This window comes from Schistocerca gregaria, chromosome X (genome assembly GCF_023897955.1).
Source record: "Schistocerca gregaria isolate iqSchGreg1 chromosome X, iqSchGreg1.2, whole genome shotgun sequence".
Taxonomy (NCBI): Eukaryota; Metazoa; Arthropoda; class Insecta; order Orthoptera; family Acrididae; genus Schistocerca; species Schistocerca gregaria.
Genome location: NC_064931.1, coordinates 691,004,479 through 691,027,815, shown reverse-complemented (window position 1 = coordinate 691,027,815; position 23,337 = coordinate 691,004,479). Strand labels below are relative to the sequence as shown.

The 23,337-nt window shown below is 40.8% G+C and overlaps 1 protein-coding gene across 5 annotated transcripts in view; it reads left to right on the top strand.

Annotated features, from left to right (window-relative positions):
- LOC126299006 (membrane-associated tyrosine- and threonine-specific cdc2-inhibitory kinase) overlaps positions 1–23,337 on the top strand; it is a 166,008-nt gene that overhangs the window by 3,924 nt on the left and 138,747 nt on the right. For all 5 annotated transcript variants that reach the window (XR_007552706.1, XM_049990636.1, XM_049990635.1 and 2 more), the window contains exons 2-3: positions 3,002–3,110; positions 8,070–8,253. Coding sequence is in view for 4 of the 5 variants with exons in the window: in XM_049990636.1 (XP_049846593.1) it covers positions 3,002–3,110; positions 8,070–8,253 (293 nt within the window). In the remaining variant the exon portion in view is untranslated. The remainder of the gene's footprint in view (positions 1–3,001; positions 3,111–8,069; positions 8,254–23,337) is intronic.

The following is a 23,337-nucleotide window of genomic DNA, read 5'->3' as shown; positions in this document are numbered from 1 at the left end:
GCTATAATTGAAATATATGTTGATCATACATTGTTAAAATCCAGTAGGATGGCTGGACTTTAAAATAACCACATGACACACCAGTGTTTTAACATACCGCATCAAAATATAATGATAATTTAAATTAAATGGAATGCTCTCTCCCAAAAACCGGGATATCCTCTTGTAAGAAGGGAATATGAATTCACCGTTGGTATCGTTCTTTATTTATTTTGAGGCCCAGCCACCAGAATGCATTTTAAGAATGTGCGACTAACATACAGATTTGACTAAGCAAAATATGTCTGATGGGTTATAACATACACTTAAAATTATTACACAGCCAAAACTATGCAGTAATGAAAAAGACAAAATAAGAGAGTGATTTTTTTTACAAAGTTAAGGCAGCCAGTCTGCCAGATGTCATTCTAACAATTTTACTTTGGCTGTGGACCCCATTGCAACTAATATGTTATATCTGTAATTCTTTTACTTTGTGTTTGTAAAATATTTCCTGCCAGTAAGAATAATTGGAAATCAGTGGTAATATTAAAGTTTTATTTAAAATTTATGCACAAATAATCCAGTAAATCTTAAAGTTGTGTAAGTTAAACCCATGTGACAAAATGATCACGTGGTAGAGGGTGAAAATTGTGAAGTAGAAGGAAACAGCTGTTTGTTGGAATCAGTGTTTCAGATATAATCTGTATTAATAGCAGGAGATGTATGATGAAAAATGATTTTGTAATAGTAAATAAACTGTATGACACAGTCGGTTATCAAATATCACTAATGTGGCTGAAATGGAGCATGATTTCTGTATACAACTGTGGAAAAGCCAGTTAAAAATAAACTATGGAGACAATATCAAGGCATTTCACAATGATGTATATAATTTTTTTTCCATTAGGCATGCCACATTGAAGTTTCTTACCATTGCTTTGCTGTTTAATAATTGTTATGTACCTTTCAATTTATAAATAATTATAGCAACTAATATAGTTAGGACAATTACTAATGACAAGTACAAATTTTATGTTTGTGTGTAAAATAAATTAGTTTACTTCTGTTAAACATGTGACACAGAAAAAGGCATGGAAAACAATTATTTTGGTAATTCGAGAAAATCTTATGGAATTTAGTTACATATTTGATGTGTATTATTTTACTGGTAGCCAGAACCTTTCATTATACTTGCATAGTAATGAAGCATTATTTCTATATTTCTACTGCTTGTTATCTATTATTATAGATACTTGGTGTGTGTTAGGCACGTGACACATTGTCCATAATAAATTAATTGACATAGAGCTTAACAGGATTGAAACATACCACAAGAAAACTATAAAACAAGAGTAAAGGCTCATTTAGTCTAATACAACCACCTGATGGTACCTATACTTCATGAAAAGATGTTGAGTGAGGTACACAATTACTCTACCAGGCTACGCTCTTAAACAGGCATTTAATGTCAAATGACACATTCATAAACAAACATTAAATATCAAATAAAACAACACTATATTTAAATAAATTATCCCTCCTGCCAGCTGTTGGTTCAGATAAAACACATGCTATGTGGATACCATCAGTAGAAACCTGTTCATCCTTGTCATCTGGTTAAACAAAGATGGTTGTCGGTTTTTGCAAAATTAGTCTCCTCAGTCTCATCTACAGTTGACATTACAAGTAAGATATCATGTAGGCCTATATTGGATTGAGAATTTCTAATTGCTAATATCACAGATATAAAAAGCCTTAATCACATCACAGATATCATGTGCAATGTTATCAGATATCTTGAATTATGTTTAACGAAAAACTAGAGTGGTTTTTGTTGGTGACAATTAGCAACGAATCTGCTGTAGTACCACTAGCCCGTTTACTGGGTGACTTTGCCAGTGCTTTCTTAGCTCTGTGGACTGATTTTTTCCAATGCTCGAGGAGAAATTTGATGAACATTTGTGTCTCGTTGTTGCCTTGTGAATTTTTCTCATTCTCACTGGCAGTGTTTCATTTTTTCAGCCCTGTTGCATTACTATTCTTGGTCTGCCAGTGTTGCACTATCTTCTTCTTTTGGGATACTCTCTGCTTCTCTCTTACTGCTTCACTTTAGAATGTTTTTCTTCTTCACCTGCTGTCTTCTTCCTCCAATTTTGCCAGCTTACTTTCTCAGGTGTAGGAGACATGACTACTAGATTTAGCCTATATTTTGGAATAAGAACAGGTTTGTCACACACCTAACAAAATGAAACTTGCAGAATGCGGAGACTCATATTTCAGGAACAAACAAAATAAGTTGAGAATTGAGTGTTCATTTAGACTCATTTGATGATGAAATTAGAGCATACAAGTTCTCAACATAGAAGGCGCTTTTTCACAATTTAAGCACAGAAAAATTATCTTAGTTTGTTAGCCTCGTAACTAGAACTGCATGTCGAAACATTGTTGGCAGCCATTTTTAATAATTTGGGTGACATCTCAAGATATGATTTATGGAGGCTAGGTGCAACTATCAGTGATACCAATTTTGGAAAATGCTTTCCTGTTGCTTTTGGAAGAAAAAAGTCGTATGCCTAACAGGATCCTTACAATTCCATCTTTACTGTTATACCACTCTTGGTACATAAATTACCGATGGTTAATTTTGTTATACTTGTTAAATACATATAATTACCTCGATTTTATATGCTACTTTCACTAGTTTCTTGAAACCTGAAGTAGACATATCTTGTCTAAAAATATTGTGGAGTGTGCTATCTGTATCATTTAAGAGCAGCAACAATCTTGCATTGAGTAGGTACTGAGGCAGAACTAACATTCTTAATTTATCAATTTTGCATTACTTGCCAGAAGCTATGCATGGCCACAGAAGAGAATGCAAGATAGCAATGTATATTTGCATCTTTTTTGTTTGAATGTAGTCTAATGACTGAGTAGCCATTCAGTACTGTATATCAGGAGCATTTGTGTCAAATGTATATATAGTGTACCCCAATTTTCACAGAAATTTGTGTTACAGGCAGAGGACCTAATCAAACTACTCGTACCACCTAAACCGTCAAGACGATCGTCAGGCAGGCCAGTGGCACCAGCTGGAGCCAGTGTGTTATCTTATCAGGAGGGCAACTGTATCCTTATATTTATACCTCGGAGCTCATGTTTCAGTAATAGTTACAAAAATTTTGTTGAAACTTTGTGATTTTATTTATGTAAATAGTTTTCTCAGATATGACTGTTCATATTCTGCTTATGCACTTTACCTGTTTATTAAGAGTGTGTATTGCTTGTTCTATTCATATGAGTTAAATATGAACAGTTTTTGTTTTGCTTGGTTGTTAAAAAAGTTCTACCTTTAGAAACACCTGATATTTCAGTTCAAACCACTTTCATATTTGATACAGTGACAGATATTAATCTAGTGTACATTAATGGAAAGTGCTTTGTGGAATAATGCAAGGTGTAAAGGTATCAACTCTGTGTATAATTTAGGCATTGAATGGTTGATAGGCAGAGACAAGAGACTGAAGATTTTGCTAAGCTTTCAAATGAGGTCCTTCAGAGCGAACTGGCCCCTGCCTGACAAAAAAAGTTAAGAACCCTTACGAAACTTCACAGATTGAGAAGGCATGCAATATTTCAGTGATATCAAAATAATCAAATTTACCTAAACTTGTCAGTGTGAGGCCACTTATCACTGTGACTTTGCACCTATCTGAAATGGATGCAGGCACTGTTTCATTTGGGAGAGGGTCCCATAAAGCTGTTATAGTCACTCCTGAGGCAAGCAGGCCACGATTGTTTAACTGGCCTCTGATAATGGTGTTAGGACAGAGCTGACATCAGAGCTGGTTCCACATGTATTATCTGGGTCAGGTCTGGGGATCTTGCTGGGTATGGGGTTACCTCAGTGTCACACACAGTTCATAGATGCATACAGGAACATGATGAGTCAGTCGACTGAAATTGGTTCCATAAATAAAGATTTTGTCTTAATTGTGACTTTTTAAAATATCCATAAGCTCGGGGGGCCTCCTGACAATATTTCATGACGATTCATGCAGTATGTGGAAATCATAAAAAATGACATCACGATACTGTTGCACAAGAGATAACACGAGTGTGTGCGATAGGTCTGAGATGTACCGTTTGGCCATTAATGTTCCCTCAGTCAGTAACAGCTGTATCATGAAATCGTACCTTGTGGTTCCCCACACTACGACACAAGAAGTAACACTGATGTGCCTCTCCAAAACATTGGGTGGTTAGTTATCTACATGTTTGATAGACCGTTTGAACAATTCTTTCATCTCAGCATTAGTTTGCCAGGTATGGCCTTGGCAACCCTGGGGTCCCTGAGCTGGGGACTGGCAAGCACCACCAGTCCTGTGTCACTGTAAGCTCAGGGCACATATTGCCCCGACACAGCTCCTGGGTCAGATTGGATCCATAGTCACTTGATCAAACATCTCTCGTCAGACTAAAAGTGACATCTCCTTGTTATCTTCTACCTGATCTGGTGCGATGGTGTCTTTCCATTGCAATGTCGGGGGAGCATCATCATTCCAGTGCTCAAACCTGGTAAAAATCTGCTTGATCTGGATAGCTATCGGCCAATCAGCCTCACCCATGTTATTTGTAAGCTGTTAGAACATGGTAAGTCAGTAGTTGTGTTGGGTCCTGGAGTCATGTGGTCTACTGGTTCCATGCCAGGGTGGTTTCTGCCAGAGTCACTTTACAATAATCTAGTTTCCCTCGACCCTGCCATCCGAACAGCCTTTTCCAGACACCAACACCTGCTTGCCATCTCTTTTTATTCACGAAAACCTTACGACACGACCTGGCGACATCATATCCTTGCCTCAATATAGGAGTGAGGTCTCCAGGACCCATTCCAGATTTTTATCCAAAATTTCCTATTGCTCCGTACTTTCCATGTCAAAGTTGGTGTCTCCCATAGTGCCCCTCCATATCCAAGAGAATGGGGTTCCACATGGCTCTGTATTGAGTGTATCTCTATGTTTAGTGGCTGTTAATGGTCTAGTAGCACCTTCTTTGTATGTAGACGATTTCAGCATTTTGTACTGCTCCTCCAGTACTGGTGTTGCTGAGTGGCACGTACAGGGAACCATCCACAAGGTGCAGTCATGGGCTCTAGCCCACGGCTTTCAGTTTTCAGCCGTAAAGTCATGTGTTGTGCACTTCTGTCTGCATGGTACCATTCCTCCAGAACTAGGACTTTACCTTAATAATGATCCACTCACAGTTGTGGAGAAATACAGGTTTTTAGAACTGGTTTCTGACACCCAATTGACGTGGCTTCCTCGTCTTTGTCAGCTGAAGCAGAAGTGCTGGCAGCACTCAGTGCCCTCCACTGCCTGCACAACACCAACCGGGGTGCAGATTGCTCTATGCTGCTGCAGCTCTACAGAGCCCTTGTTCAATCATGCCTTGACTATGGGAGTCTGGTTTATGGTTCAGGAGTGTCCTCAGCATTACGTTTACTTGACCCAGTGCACCACCGTGGTGTTCGTCTGGTAATAGGAGCTTTTAGGACAAGGCCCATGTCAGGGCTTAAGATTGTGGTTTGCGTCTGATCTCATCCGTCTTAAGTGGAGTCATTGCCTTTATCACCTACACTCAAGGTCCATTCACATACACCTCCATGGTGTACAGCTAGGCCAAAGCTTCACCTGGACCTTTCACATGGTCCTAAGGACTCGGTTAACTCCGTGGCTCTCTGCTGTCACATCCTCTCGATTCTTGACATGTACTAGAACCATGAAGTGGTTTACACTGATGGCTCGATGGCTGATGGTCATGTTGGCTTCGCATATGTTCATGGACGACATGTTGAACAACACTCCTTGCAAATGGCTGCAGTGTTTTCACTGCAGAGCTGGTGGCCATTTCTCGTGCTCTTGAGCGCATTCGCTCATGCCCGGGTGAGTTGTTTCTCCTCTTACTGACTCTTTGAGCAGCCTGAAACCTATCGACCAGTGCTACCCCCGCCATCCTTTGGCAGCGACCATCCAGGAGTCCATCTATGCCCTGGAATGGTCCAATTGTTCAGTGGTGTTTGTGTGGACCCCACGTCACGTCGGAATCCCAGGAAATGAACTTGCCAACAGGTCAGCCAACCAGGCTACACGGAAACTGCTTCTGGAGATCGGCATCCCCATAACTGACTTGCAGTCATTATTATGCCACAAGGTTCTTCAGCTTTGGGAGACAGAAGGCGTAATCTGAGTACACACAACAAAGTGCCTGCCATTAAGGAGATTATGAACGTGTGGATGCCCTCCATGCAGGCCTCTCGCAGGGACTCTGTGGTTCTCTGCCGGCTCCACATTGGCCATATGTGGCTAACACATGGTTACCTCTTTCGTGAGCACCCACCTTCGTGTCACTCTGGCTCACATATGACTGTCGTCCACATCTTACTGGACTGCCCACTTTCGGTCTTTCTGCGGCGGACTTTTAACCTTCCCAGCACCCTGCCTTCGATGTTAGGCGACAATGCCTCAACAGCAGATTTAGTTTTACGTTTCATTCATGAGGGTACCCCCCCCCCCCCCCCCCCTCCCCGTACCATCTAAGGGTGGGCATTTAGCCTTACCTCTGTCACACTTTCTTTGCATTTGTTTGTCTTGGTGGTCATCTTTATCCTGCATGTGTTCATCTCGCCTTGTCTTTTTTGGGTGGACATTTTAATTTGTTGCAGAGTGGCTGACTCATCCTCTTTTATTATTGTCATCAGCCAGCCCAGACCATATGATGGTTTTAATACCTCCTTCTACTTTTCCTTGTGGTGTATGTTTCCTCATTTTTTGTTCATTCCATTAGTTTTCTTTTTAGGGGCGGTATTGGGTGTTTTTGTACCTTGAGCCTTACTTGCGTCAGGAAGAAGGGACTGATGACCCTGTAGCCGGCCACGGTGGCCGAGCGGCTCTAGGCGCTTCAGTCCGGAATCACGCGACTACTACAGTCCCAGTTTCGAATCCTGCCTTGGGCATGGATGTATGTGGTGTCCTTAGGTTAGTTAGGTTTAAGTAGTTCTAAGTTGTAGGGGACCAATGACCTCAGATGTTAAGTCCCATAGTGCTCAGAGCCATTTGAACCCTGTAATCTGGTCCCTTTTACACCCCAAACTAACCAACCAACTCCCTCCAGTGACCTACCAAGGCATCAGTGCTTCCATGCTGTGATGTGCTACCACTGTTATCCATGCCAAAGGTGGATGTACCGGCTATTAGGTAGGTGGTCATAATTGTTCTGGATGATCGGTGTAAGAAGTAATACATAACTCAAATGTGGAAAAAATTGGACATGACCTGCATTTTTACTCAAGTATCCAAATGTGCTGATAGCCCAGATCTTGCCTGTCTGGCACTTACTAGACTCCAGCATAGTCATATAAGATATGATTTCTGTCATGTGACATGCCAAACTATTCCATACATTGTCCTGCCCTCAGATGTGTCTCCAACACAGTAACTATTTCAACTGTAGTTGTTCATAAGTTGTTGAAAATGTGCACTTATGTATTTTGAAATAAAGTTCCATGATGAGGGACACTTGTAAGTCAAAAGCTGGAATTCTGTTGTTCATAGTTATGGTTGCACAAAGTTACTTTTGTTTAGCTGGAATCATGTAGTAGGGATGATGCCACACTTAGCAGGTTAAGATATGCCCATCAAATGTACAACATTCTGTGGCCATTGAGTGAAAGTTATCTTGTGGCTATTGGTGTGAATATGTTCTTTACACATTATTTCATGCAAGCTTCTAAAAGCAGTTCAGTATAGTTCATTATCACTATTGGCTACTATTTTCTCTCCCTGCCCCCCCCCCCTGCCCCCCCCCCCCCTCTCTCTCTCTCTCTCTCTCTCTCTCTCTCTCTCTCTCTCTCTCTCTCTCTCTCTCTCTCTCTCTCTCTCTCTCTGAAAATTTATTTAGAAACTATAGAAGTTATATAACTATTTCATTAACTACAAAGTAGAAATTGTGCTAACTTCTTAGTTTACATTTGCTTTTCAATATCAGTAATTGACAAGTGTTTGAAATTGCTATCCTTAACATAATATTAGCCAAGCACCTGAGTACATTGTACGATCCCAACTGTGTGGATTCATACTTTTATCAGTGCTTCTCTAATCCATTAAAAATTGGAGAAGGCTCATATGGTATTGTATACAAAGTGATAAGCAAAGAGGATGGTGCGACATATGCTGTGAAGAAGTTCAAGAATAAGATAAATAGTGAGTCTCAGTGGTGAGTAATCTTCCAAACAATCGTATTTACATTTCATAAAAGTGTTTAAATATCAGGTTTTGTTTATTTCTTGACACCTCCATACAGTGGCTTTTTTTGTAAGATTCCTGTGTTTATATGTGCAGTATAGCACAGGTCATAAATGTTAGTTATATGTTTGTGTTTACATCAAGTTCGTACATTGCTATAGTACCAATCAACCTGTCAAATACTGTTTTGGTTGTATCGCTGCTTGGAACCTCTAACTGATAAACAATGAACATACAGAAAGATGGGGAATCGTAACTGCCAGTTTGTTTACTAAACATTAAAATGCAGTTTTATACTGAATGTTGCTGTATAATATTATGAGTAAGAAAATCCACATTCATGTGAGAAAAACCTATTAACACATTCTTGCACGTGCTTTTCTTAGAACAAATAATTTGATTCACTCATTTCTTGCAGAGGACTAGTAATTTCCATGTAAACTAGAGGTGTTACAAAAATACACATTTTACATAATACTCCAAACTGCCTGTTTGTCTAAATGTCATGGGACTTCCAGATATTTGTTCAGTGATTTATGTGGGCAGAAGTTCAAGAGCTCAAAATCAAGGTGGTAGAAAATACATGGAAGAATTATTCCTTATATTCTCTGTAGTATGTGTATTTTGATGTTTTGCAGTCATACACTATGTTGAAGGAGACTTCTGTTAATTGCTGTATGAACAATGTTGATAACTCCAAAATTGTCATTTAATTACTTCCCTTTTACAACTGCTGCAGATCGAAGGTTGCCTCGGCACTCTTTAACAGAAATGAGAAGGCAAGGTTAATTTTGTGGTTTACTGTGTGATGCCCAATAATAGTGTGTTCTGGAGTAACTGTGCATTTGTGTAAGCCCATAAATTAGCTATCACAACAATCTTTTGTATCAGTTCATTAAACTATACTAGGCCTAAGCACCTAAAAACACTAAGACTGTGACTGCAGTATGTGTATAAGGTGGTGGAACGCGTGATCAATGGTCGATTAGTGTGGTGGCTGGAGTCAAACCATCTTCTCTTTGCTGATGATACAAGTATAGTAATAACATCCAAAAACCAAGAACTAAGTGATGTAATTGTAAATGATGTTTTTCACAAAATTATTAAGTGGTTCTCAGCAAACGGACTCTCTTTAAATTTTGATAAAACACAGTATATACAGTTCCGTACAGTAAATGGCACAACTCCAGTAATAAATATAGACTTTGAAGAGAAGTCTGTAGCTAAGGTAGAATTTTCAAAATTTTTAGGTGTGTCCATTGATGAGAGGTTAAACTGGAAGCAACACATTGATGGTCTGCTGAAACGTCTGAGTTCAGCTACGTATGCTATTAGGGTTATTGCAAATTTTGGTGACACTAATCTCAGTAAATTAGCTTACTATGCGTACTTTCATTCACTGCTTTCGTATGGCATCATATTCTGGGGTAATTCATCGTTCAGTAGAAAAGTATTCATTGCTCAAAAACGTGTAATCAGAATAATTGCTGGAGCCCACCCATGGTCATCCTGCAGACATCTATTTAAGGATCTAGGGATCCTCACAGTATATATATTCACTTACGAAATTTGTTGTTAATAATCCTACCCAGTTCAAAAGTAATAGCAGTGTGCATAGCTATAACACCAGGAGAAAGGATGATCTTCACTATGCAGGGTTAAATCTGACTTTGGCACAGAAAGGGGTAAATTATGCTGCCACAGAAGTCTTTGGTCACCTACCGAACAGCATCAAAAGCCTGACAGATAGTCAACCAACATTTAAAAATAAATTAAAAGAATTTCTAGATGACAACTCCTTCTACTCACTGGCAGAATTTTTAGATATAAATTAAGGGAGGGAAAAAAAGAAAACTAGCTTAAACATTAGTGTAATGCAATATCTTGTACAGACATCTTTTATTAACGTGACACGTTCCACATCATTACGAAGTGTCGTATTCATGATCTATGGAACAAGTATTAATCTAATCTAATCTAATCTAATCTCTCACTAGTGCTCAGTGTGGGTTTCGGAAGTGCTGCTCAGCGGTTGATCATCTCATCACCCTGTCGACGTTCAGCATGAATAATTTTCTACAGAAGTGACAAACAGTTGCCATATTCTTTGATTTGGAGAAAGCCTACGGTACCTGTTGACGAACAGGCATTCTACATACTATGCACACATGGGACCTTCGCCATAGTCTTCCCAATTTCTTCCAGGAATTTTTAACAGACAGAGTTTTCCGGGTACTTATTGGTTCCTCCTTATTGTCCCACACATTTTCACAGGAGAACTGGGTGCTTCAGGGCCCCGTACTGAGTGTCGTCCTCTTCGCCATAGCCATCAACCCAATTATGGAATGACTTCCAGTTGGCATTTCCAGTTCTCTTTTCGTTGACTGTTTTGCTATCTATTACAGCTTCCAATGAATGCGTCTCCCGTAACACTGTCTTCAGTGTTGTCTGGACAATCTCTATTCGTAGAGTGTCACAAATGGTTTCCGCTTTTCTACTACCAAATCCGTTTGCATCAACTTCTGGTGGTACAAGGCATTTCTTCCACTATCCTTGCGACTGGGCCAAACTGCTCTCCCATTTGTGGATGCAACGAAGCTCTTAGGGCTTACATTAGATAGGAAACTCAGTTGGTCTCCCCACGTGTCCTACCTGGCTGCACGCTGCACCTGGTCCGTCAATGTCCTTCGTGTATTGAGTGGTATCTCTTGGGGAGCTGACCGGACTGTCCTCCGCCTCTATTGATTTCTTGTCCACTCTAAGTTGGATTATGGATCCATTGTCTACTCCTCTGCATGGCTGTCTTACGCCATCTAAATACAGTACACCATTTGGGGATCCGTCTCACCATTGGCGCCTTCCGTACTAGCCCAGTTGAGTCTCTCTGCAGAAGTCAGTGAACTACCAAAGTCATAGGGCACGACATCCTGCTCAGTAGGTATGCATGTCGGCTTTCTTCTTCGGCTGCTTCAGCAGCTGACTGCAGTTCACACTTCCTGCCACTTTCCGAATGGGTGAGAGCCCTTCACTAACTTGGCTTCAGGCACAGGTTTGTGTTCATTTTGACCTCAGCTCGTTCCTGAAGGATTCGACTCCCAACCTGACCTATCGCTGCAAATTTTTCGAACTTCACTCACAACTTGCAGATGGCATTTTATTGTACACTGACGGTTCCAAGTCTGCTGACTGTGTTGGCTGTGCTTTTGTCATTGGGGATGATAAGTTTCAATACTGGCTTCTCAACCAGTGCACAATTTTTACCGCAGAGCTTTTTGCCCTCTATCAGGCTGTTCACTACGTCCGGAGACACCAACTCACTCGCTGTGTGATATGCTCTGACTCCCTCAGTGCCCTTCAGAGAGTGGATGACCCATTTTTGTTTGACTAACTGAACTGCTACACAAATCAAAACAGATTTAGGTGAAGTTCACGTGGACTCTTACCATCATTGAAGACCACCTACTTTTGAATTAATTAATTTAAATGTGGAGCACTTGAGATGAAGCACACTCCGGCTGTCCAGCTGAGGTCACCATAATGGAAATCATTGACAAAATGCATGGTATGGTAATTCAAGACCACCAAATAAAAATGATTGCTGAGACTGTAGGTGTCATCTCAAATGAGTGGGTGCATAGTACCCTGGATGGAGAATTAGTCATGAAGCAGCTGCATGCAAGATGGGTGCCGCAATTGCTCACATATCTAGCACAATGTTTCAACACAATGTCTGGTGATTTTTAATTGCAATCTGAGAGACTTTTTGTGCTGATTTGTGACAGTTGGTGAAATCCGGATCCATAATTACATACCAGAGTCAATATGGCAGTTGAAACAATGAACAAAGGCTGGTGAAAGTGCACCAAAGGAAGCAAAGACCATTTTGTCAGCAGGTAAGGTGATGGACAACTGTTTTTTGGGATTCTCAAGGAATAATCTTTGTTGATTACTTGGAAAGAGGCAGAACCGTAACTGGACACTATTGGGCTTCATTGTTGGATCATTTGAAACTTCTGTTGGCTGAAAAAAAGATCAGGGTTGGCATACAAGGAAGTGCTCTTTCATAAGAATAATGCACCATCCCACACATCAGTAATAACAATGGGGAAAGTGCATGAATTAGGCTTTGAATTGGTTACCCATCCACCCTCTTCACCAGACTTAGTTCCATGTGACATTTTCCTATTCTGTATGTTGAAACTTTATCTTGTTGGGAAGAAATTTTGATCAGATGAGGAAGCGATAATTGCAGTCAACAAGTATATTGCAGAGTTTGACAGAACCTATTTTACCAGTGGGATGAAAAAGCTGGAGGATTGCAGTAGGTGTTGTTTGTTTCATAAACACTTTTTTCTATCCTTTTTTACCAGGCTTACTAAACCAGCTTCGTACTCGAGAAGTGGCCATCACAATACAATTGATGAAATGCAAGGACTTTTCAGAGGTTTTGTCCATTAAAAGTTTTCCTCAAGGACATGCCTGAGAAATATGCTATAGTTGTTATAATTCTCAGTAGTGCAGTAGAATGGTATGTAATGAAAATGTAAGTGTATGCTGGAAAAGCAGTAGACCTGCCTGTGAATGAGGTCCCTTTGATATTTTGGAGAGACTGGCGAAGCCAGTAAGGTATACAGGCTTCAACATCAAAACTGACCATTTCTAGACTTGTGTGGACACTCTGTATGCAGGTTACAAACTTACCTTGGTGGGAACTGAAATCCAACAGAAAAAACACATCGCAAGAACTTAAGATGACAGCAGCAGGAGAGTTGTATTCCTCCAAGTTTGCATTCGCAGATCCGACTAAGAATCCTCCATTAACTCTTGTATTTTACACCACAAAGGAAAAAAACAAAGCAACATGTGTTAATATTGTCTACGCAACATTGTGATGTAAGACTAGAAGTTGATGCACCAAAAAAGAAAATCCTCGTAAACTTACATTACAATTCCACTAAGGGAAGAGGGGACACCATAGACATAAGGACTATGACATACTCTATACAAAGAGGTATGAGGATATGGCCACTGTAAGTGTTCTGTAGCCTACTTGATATACACTACTGGCCATTAAAATTTCTACACCAAGAAGAAATGCAGATGATAAACGGGTATTCATCGGACAAATATATTATACTAGAACTGAAATGTGATTACATTTTCACGCAATTTGGGTGTATAGATCCTGAGAAATCAGGACCCGGAACAACCACCTCTGGCCGTAATAATGTCCTTGATACGCCTAGGTATTCAGTCAGAGCTTGGATGGCATGTATGGGTACAGCTGCTCATGCAGCTTCAACACAATACCACAGTTCATCAAGTGTAGTGACTGGTGTATTGTGACGAGCCAGTTGCTCGTCCACCATTGACCAGACGTTTTCAATTGGTGAGAGATCTGGAGAATGTGCTGCCCAGGGGAGCAGTCACATTTTCTGTATCCAGAAAGACCTGTACAAGACCTGCAACATGCGGTCGTGCATTATCCTGCTGAAATTTAGGGTTTTGCAGGGATCGAATAAAGGGTAGAGCCACGGGTCGTAACACATCTGAAATGTAACGTCCAATGTTCAAAGTGCTGTTGATGCGAACAAGAGGTGACAGAGACGTGTAATCAATGGCACGCCCTACCATCATGCCCGATGATACGCCAGTATGGCTATGACGAATACACGATTCCAGTGTGCGTTCACCGCGATGTCTCCAAGCATGGATGCGACCGTCATGATGCTGTAAACAAAACCTGGATTCATCCGAAAAAATGACTTTTTGACATTCGTGCACCCAGGTTTGACATTGAGTACACCATTCCAGGCGCTCCTGTCTGTGATGCAGTGTCAAGGGTAACCGCTGCCATGGTCTCAGAGCTGATAGTCCATACGGCTGCAAACATCGTCGAACAGTTCGTGCAGATGGTTGTCGTCTTGCAAACGTCCCCATCTGCTGACTCAGGGTTCGAGACATGGCTGCACGATCCGTTACAGCCATGCAGATAAGATGCCTGAAATCTCGACTGCTAGTGACACGAGCTGTTGGGATCCAGCACGGCGTTCCGTATTACCCTCCTGCACCCACCAATTCCATATTCTGCTAACAGTCATTGGATCTCGACCAACGAGAGCAGCAAGTCGCACTACGATAAACCGCAATTGCAATAGGCTACAATCCGACTTTATTGAAGTCGGAAACATGATGGTGCGCATTTCTCCTCCTTACACGATGCATCACGATGACGTCTCACCAGGCAACGCTGGTCAACTGCTGTTTGTGTATGTGAAATCTGTTGGAAACTTTCCTCATGTCAGCACGTTGTATGTGTCGCCACCGGCGCAAACCTTGTGTGAATGCTCTGAAAAGCCAGTAGTGTAGCTAAGATGTTCAAGATGAATGTGCCTAAGTGGAATGGAGGGAAATAAAACCTCAGAAAGTTGTATCTGCACGAATTAGACCTCCAACTTTTGAAACCATTTGTAGAAGACTTTAGCTGCCTATCATTTACACTATGGGAGACATCCTTGGAAAGAAATTAGAGATAATTGGAAGTACTCCAAATGAAGAACCAGCTGGGAAAGCCAGAGACAACAAAGTTAACCTATTTTAACTGTAGTCACCATCTGTGTAAGTGTCATTCAGAGTCAAATCATTTTGTGTGCAGGCAATTAATGTCATCTGTAAATGACAGTATTATTTCTAACTGAATTGTGTATTTTGAAATTTTCCAGTATACCATAACCTATATTTGTGCAAGGGTTTTTATTTGTGTTTTTTAACATTTTTATCGAGGTCAGTAGTTTGTACAAACTTTCCTTGAAATTTCGACCACCGGGGCAACTTGCACGTTTTTGGACACCTTCTATGTTCCAGGAGTAGAGGAGTAGGGGGAGTCGGGGCAGACCAAGGAGAAGGTACCTGGATTCGGTTAAGAATGATTTTGAAGTAATAGGCTTAACATCAGAAGAGGCACCAATGTTAGCACGGAATAGGGGATCATGGAGGAATTTTATAAGGGGGACTATGCTCCAGACTGAACGCTGAAAGGCATAATCAGTCTTAGATGATGATGATGATGATGATGATGATGATGATGATGATGATGATGATGATGATGATGATGATGATGATGATGATGATGATGATGATGATGATGATGATGATGATGATGATGATGATGGATTAGAAACACCATCACTTAAAATAAATATTGCAAGATTTATAGTCTGTTGTAACACTGGCAAATTTTGCCCTGGTTGGTGCTCCATGTAACCTACAAAAAGTTAGTGCTCCTGGGATTAAGGGAGGTGAACATTTAATTGTGATGATGGCTGGAAGTTGATAGTAGGAAAAGGGAGGGTAGTAGGTGAATGTGGACTACAGGAAAGAAATGAAAGAGGAAACCACATGGTAGAATTGTGCAGAGAGCGTAATTTAATCATCACTAACACTTGGTTTAAGAATAGTGAAAGAATCTTTTCTACGTGGAAGAGATCTGAAGATAACAAAAGGTTTCAAATCAACTGTATAATGGTGTGACAGCTTTTGGAACCAGATTTGAAACTAAGACATTTCTAGGGGCAGATGTGGACTCTACAAGTTATTGGTCATGAACTATAGGTTAGAACTGAAGAAATTACAAAATAGGAAGTTAAGGGGATGAGACCTGGATAATTTAAATTGAGAGGTTTTTGTGAGTTTCAGAGGGAGCATTAGCCAACTATTGACCAGAACGGGGGAAAGGAATACGGTGAAAGACTAATGGGTAGCTTGGAGAGATGAAATAGCAAATGCCGCATAGGATCAAGTAGGTAAAAAGACAAGGCCTAGTTGAACTCCTTTGCTATTATGAGACGTACTGAATTTAATTAATGAAAAGAAAATTTAAAACTGCAGCAACTGAAGTACTCTTAAGGGAATAAAAATGTGTACAAAATGAGATTGACAGGAGATGCAGAATGGCTAAGGAGGAATGGCTAGATGACAAGCATAAGGATTTAGAAGCATATATCACTATGGGAAAGTTAGAGATTGCCTACAGGAAATAAAACAATCCCTTGGAGAAAAGAGAAGCAACTGTGTGGATACTGAGAGCTCAAATGGAAACTTAGTCCTAAACAATGAAGGGAAAACTGAAAGATGGAAGGATTGTGTCAAGGTCTGTGCAGGGGAGATGAACTTGATGACAATTTTATAGAAAGGGATGAGGATGTAGATGAAGGTAAGATGGGAAATATGATACTGTGAGAAGAATTTTAGAGTAGTGAAAGACTTAGTCTAAACAAAGCCCTGGGAGTAGGTGACATTCCATCATAACTGTTTAAAGCCTTGGGAGAGACAGCCAGGACAAAAATCTTCCATGTGATGTGCAAGGTGTATGAGGCAGGCAAAGTACCCCCAGACTTAGATAAGAATATAATAATTCCAATTACAAAGAAGGCAGGTGCTAATGTGTGAATATCACCAAACTATCAGTTTAATAAATCATGGTTGCAAAATTCTAACATGAATTCTTTACAGAAAAATGGATAAACTGAAGCCAACCTCAGAGAAAATAAATTTGGATTTCAGAGAAATATAGGAACACATAAGCCAAAACTGACCCTACAACTTACTTAACAAGATAGATTAAGGAAAGGAAAACCTATGTTTATTGCTTTTGTAGACTTTGAGAAAGCATGTGACGATGTTGACTGGAATACTCTCTTCAAAATTACGAAGCTAGCAGGGGTAAAATGCAGGGAGTGAAAGGCTACTTACGACTTGTACAGAAACCAGATGATGATTAAGAGAGTCATGGGCCATGAAAGGGAAGCAGTGGTTGAAAAGGGAGGGAAACAGGTTTGTAGTGTATCCCCAATGTTGTTCAATCTGTTCATTGACTGAGGAGTAAAGGAAACCAAAGAAAAATTTGGAATAGGAATTAAAGTTGAAGGAGAGAAGAAATAAAAACTGTTGGGTTTGCTGATGACATTATAATTGTCAGAGACAACAAAGGAATTGGAAGAGCAGACATTGTCTTGGAAGGAGGATATAAAATGAACATAAAATGAAAACAAACGAGGATAATGGAATATAGTCTTATTAAATCAGGTGATGCTTGGGGAATTAGATCAGGAAACGGGACACTTACAGTAGTAGATGAGTTTCGTTACTTAGGCAGCAAAATAATTGAGGATGGCTGTAGTAGAGAGGATATAAAATGTAGACTGGCAATGGCAAGAAAACTGTTTGTGAATAAGAAAAATTTCTTAACATGGACTGGATTTAAGTACTACAAAGTCTTCTCTGGAAATATTTTTCTGGAGTGAAGCTGTGTATGAAAGTGAAACATGGATGATAAAGAGTTTAGACAAGAAGAAAACAGGCTTTGGAAATAGGGTGCGTCAAGAATGCTGAGGATTAGGTGGGTAGATCACATACCTAATGAGGACGTACGGGATTGAATTGGGGAGAAAAGAAATTTGGGCAAAAAGAAGGGACAATTTTTGTGATATAAATACAATTAATAATGTTAGGATTTATGCCTCTACTTGTATTTTGAATCTGTGCTTCTTGCCAAATATCATTATTCTATGTCAGTGGGACATACCCTATAAGCTTTGGTGAGAGAGTTTGGGAGTATTAAAATATGTGACATAAATGGCTGTATCTTCTGAATACATTGACCTAGCAGCTTAACTTCTTCACACTGCTAGGGGACCATAGACCTTAGCATGTGACACAAATTTCAACTTGATACCTGTTCCCATTCTCGAGAAAAAGGGGTCTAGACAGATGGACAGACAACAAAGTTATCCTATAAGGGATACGTTTTTACCAATTGAGGTACGGAACCCTAAAAAAAAGGGTGTCAACAGGAAAGAGTGCTGTGTTAAGTGGTCAGTCATCATCCAGTTGGGAGTGGATTTCATGAGATTTCCCACATTGTTCCACTCTCTGTGGCTCTTACTTCTCCTTGTTTATATGACTGACCTCTCATCAGCAACATCAGCAGGTACTTTTTTTTTTTCCTCCCCTGATACAGACATTGCAGTACATAGCAAATAGAATACACTCCTGGAAATTGAAATAAGAACACCGTGAATTCATTGTCCCAGGAAGGGGAAACTTTATTGACACATTCCTGGGGTCAGATACATCACATGATCACACTGACAGAACCACAGGCACAGACACAGGCAACAGAGCATGCACAATGTCGGCACTAGTACAGTGTATATCCACCTTTCGCAGCAATGCAGGCTGTTATTCTCCCATGGAGACGATCGTAGAGATGCTGGATGTAGTCCTGTGGAACGGCTTGCCATGCCATTTCCACCTGGCGCCTCAGTTGAACCAGCGTTCGTGCTGGACGTGCAGACCGCGTGAGACGACGCTTCATCCAGTCCCAAACATGCTCAATGGGGGACAGATCCGGAGATCTTGCTGGCCAGGATAGTTGACTTACACTTTCTAGAGCACGTTGGGTGGCACGGGATACATGCGGACATGCATTGTCCTTTTGGAACAGCAAGTTCCCTTGCCAGTCTAGGAATGGTAGAACGATGGGTTCGATGACGGTTTGGATGTACCGTGCACTATTCAGTGTCCCCTCGACGATCACCAGAGGTGTACGGCCAGTGTAGGAGATCGCTCCCCACACCATGATGCCGGGTGTTGGCCCTGTGTGCCTCGGTCGTATGCAGTCCTGATTGTGGCGCTCACCTGCACAGCGCCAAACACACATACGACCATCATTGGCACCAAGGCAGAAGCGACTCTCATCGCTGAAGACGACACGTCTCCATTCGTCTCTCCATTCACGCCTGTCACGACACCACTGGAGGCGGGCTGCACGATGTTGGGGCGTGAGCGGAAGACGGCCTAATGGTGTGCGTGACCGTAGCCCAGCTTCATGGAGACGGTTGCGAATGGTCCTCGCCGATACCCCAGGAGCAACAGTGTCCCTAATTTGCTGGGAAGTGGCGGTGCGGTCCCCTACGGCACTGCGTAGGATCCTACAGTCTTGGCGTGCATCCGTGCGTCGCTGCGGTCCGGTCCCAGGTCGACGGGCACGTGCACCTTCCACCGTCCACTGGCGACAACATCAATGTACTGTGGAGACCTCACGCCCCACGTGTTGAGCAATTCGGCGGTACGTCCACCCGGCCTCCCGCATGCCCACTATACGCCCTCGCTCAAAGTCCGTCAACTGCACATACGGTTCACGTCCACGCTGTCGCAGCATGCTACCAGTGTTAAAGACTGCGATGGAGCTCCGTATGCCACGGCAAACTGGCTGACACTGACGGCGGCGGTGCACAAATGCTGCGCAGCTAGCGCCATTCGACGGCCAACATCGCCGTTCCTGGTGTGTCCGCTGTGCCGTGCATGTGATCATTGCTTGTACAGCCCTCTCACAGTGTCCGGAGCAAGTATGGTGGGTCTGACACACCGGTGTCAATGTGTTCTTTTTTCCATTTCCAGGAATGTATAAATTTAGATAGAATGGTTAATAACATTTACATGACATTGATGAGATTCCCACTCAGTTCTTTGTTAAACTTTCAAGAGACACAATATGTAGTTCATAACTTCCAAGAGGTATCCTCCCAGTGCATGCCTAAAATATGACAAGCAGAATGATGATGATAAATTTTTGGGATTACAACTTGATAATAAATTTCAGTGGGAGGAGCTTAACACAGAGCTGCTGAATTGCATAAACAAATATTTATTCACAATAGAAATGTTTTCAGATGTTATTGAAGTGGTTGGGGGCGAAGGAGTTGCTAGCATACTTTTCTTACTTTAACTTTCATTCCATAATGTCATAGGGATCATTTTTAGGGTAACTTATCAAGTCAAGCTGAGGTTTCCATAGTCCAAAACTGTGTACTGTGAATTATTAGTTGTGTGAACTCAGACTGTTCTGCGGAAGCTGCTGTAAGGAACTGGGGGGCTGCTAACTACTGCTTCCCTATATATTTATTCTTGAATGGAATTGGCGAAAAAAAATCTTTCTTTTTCTTTCCCTTTCCCTTTCTCTTTCTCTGTTTCAAACCAATGTGGAATCAGCAGTAGAACAAGAATAATGTACATGGAAAATCACTTACTTTGATGTAGAAAGGTGACCATTATTCAGGAACACACATTTTTAGTAATTTGCCAGCAGCAATAAGAAGTTTAGCTGCTAATAAAATTCACAGATAACAGATCTATTTGTTAACCCCAGAAAAAACAACTTCATTACTGATATTAAAGACACCCCTAGAACAATGAGCAAGCTTTATGAAAACATGTCAGGAGATCCAAAACCATAAAATACTTTAGAGAGTGGATCCCAGTGAAATAATAGCTCTCGAACAAAGGAAAATTGAGCTTGGTAGGACATAGTTTGTTTGCAGATAGATGTACGTCTTGAAACATCTACCGATCAGTATCAAAATAAAGACACCTAAACACAATAGTCAGACTGTAGGTTCTCTGTGCAGCAGAGTACCTATTCCTAACCAAGAAGATCCCAGTAAGTCATATGCATAAAGGATTTATTGGTGGTCAATTCCTCAGACTCAATTAACCACTTTCTTCATACAACCAATTAATTAATTTATTATTACTAATAACATAAAATAACTTGATGCTAAAAAAGTCTGACTTTTTGCACACCTTAGGTGCAATTATATGATCAAAGTAAATAAGTGTTGCAAACTGCTGCCTGTTTAATGATGATTGGCTGTAATAATCTAAGAATTATCTTATGCGCCTCATTGTATGAGGGTCATTCCAAAAGTAATGCCTCCTATTTTTGGTCACGGAAACTAGAGAAGATACATAAATCACAACAGCACAGCTAAATAGAGCAATATTTCAGCTACAGAATGTCATTTTTCCATGTAGTCACCACCATTCGTTATGCACTTATGCCAAAGATAAACCAGAGCCTGCATGCTGCTCTTGTGAAAGTCGGAACCAGCGGACATTAACCACTTCCTTACAGCTTTGACAACAGTGTTGAAGTCTTGAGAATGTTTGCCACATAGTCCATCTTTCAGAGGCCCAAAGAGATGGGAGTCTGAAGGTGGTAAATCTGTACTGTAGGTGGATGTGGTAATACAGTCCAACTGAATTTTGCAATGTGTTGTGTGGTCACAAAACTGGTGTGGGCCTGGCATCGTCATGTTGCAGGTGAACGTTGGTCTTCTTCTCTGGCCTTATCCTGGAAATTCGGGCTTTCAGCTTAGTGTCATCTTGTAGCATGCTGAATTGACGGTTTCTCCAGACCCCAGGACATCCAAAAGAACCACACCAGAAGACTGTGCATGTCACTTTACCTGCAGACAACTGTGTCTTGAATATCTTCTTTGATGGATAATTTGCATGTCGCCACTCCATGGACTATCTTTTTGGATTCTGGCTTGAAGTGGTGACACTACGTGTCATCTCTGGTGACGATGCTATTCAGAAAATTGTCATCTTCAGCTTTGTATTGGTCCAGCAGGTCCCAACAAATTTCCATTAGATGAGTTTTTTTGTTCTTATGTAAGCATTCGTGGGACCCATATCATACAGACTTTACAATAACTAAGATGTTCCAACATTTTTTTTAAAGGCATTACAGCAGACATTCAGCTTTACACACAATTCTGTGGTCATTATCTGCCAATCAGCATGGGTGAGTTGAAGATGCTCTTCATTGCGAGAGACGGCAGCTGTGCAGGGTCGACTGGGCCATGGCTTGTCATGCACACCCTTTTCACCATCTTGAAAATACTGTACCCATGGCATCATCTCCATACAGCTTTAACAAGAGTCTATGGATTTCAATTGGAGCCATTTCTTCAGTGGTGAGGAAGTCAATCACACATTGCTGTTTTATATGTGCATCCACATCAGATCCATTTTGGAACACTCCTCTGTTGGCACCAACTGCTGCAGAAAAATGGAACCATATGCAAATCGAAGAGAAAGGTTCAAGCATCAGCACTAGACCAGCAACATCTGGCATGCACATCCAAAGTCACCACAAAAAAATAGGAGACATTACTTTTAGAATGACCCTCGTATGTCCATTTTAATGTTTTGACCCTCGTATGTCCATTTTCATGTTTGTGGCGAGTTTATTATTTCGTAAATGAAACTGTTCCCCCCCTCCACGCATCTGTGAGGACTGTTTCACTTACTATGTGTGAAAAGAACATTAGCATGTCTTTTATGTAAATGTTTATTATGTATTCTTGTTTTATGATCCACGTCCTTTGAAGATTTCCTTAGCTTGACTCACATGTAATAGAATAGCTGTGGTATATCAAAAGTGAGTCGTTTAATGCATGGAAAGTTAGGAAAAACACATAATGCAATATTAGAAGTAAATCATTTCAGAAACTGCCAAATAGGGTACAGCAAATAGGCAAAACTTCAGCCAGTCAGCAACTAAACACCAACACAAGTTTCAGTACTGTGTATTAAGTATGCTGTCAAATAAAGTATGATGATTTAAAAAATTGCATGCAAGCTACAGTATGTCATTATTCTACTGCTTTAAAGAAGTTACGTAGCTTTATTTGTAGGGTCATTTCACACAGTTTCTTTAGCGTATTGTATTATGCTTATCAGGTGCAATAGCTCAATTGGGTTCAGTTTGGTTCACGTTTGTCACTCCATCCACATAATCACTTTATTTACATTATACAATATTTCATGTGTACTGGGAACTCTTCTTCAGCTTCATCATCCTCATCCTCAACAGCTTCGCTATTCTTACTTCAATTAGCATCAATAACGTCCTTCTGATCTGTGATATCCAAAATTGATTCTTTGTTGTCGACGACTACCCAACAGTTCAAGATCGGTATTGCACTATAGAACATGATATGCAGACTGAATGTCACTGCTGTTGAAATCTATTTCACTACAATGTTCATATGTTGCATTTTCTTCAATGGAACACTTTTCCAGCAATTCTTAATAGAGGCCTACAGAACATGCAGAGCTCTTAAATTTGCAGATTTCAAGAGCATTTCCATTTCCTCATCTGAATTAACTATTGAAGCGAGCAGTTCAGGTGATAATGAGCCTTAAA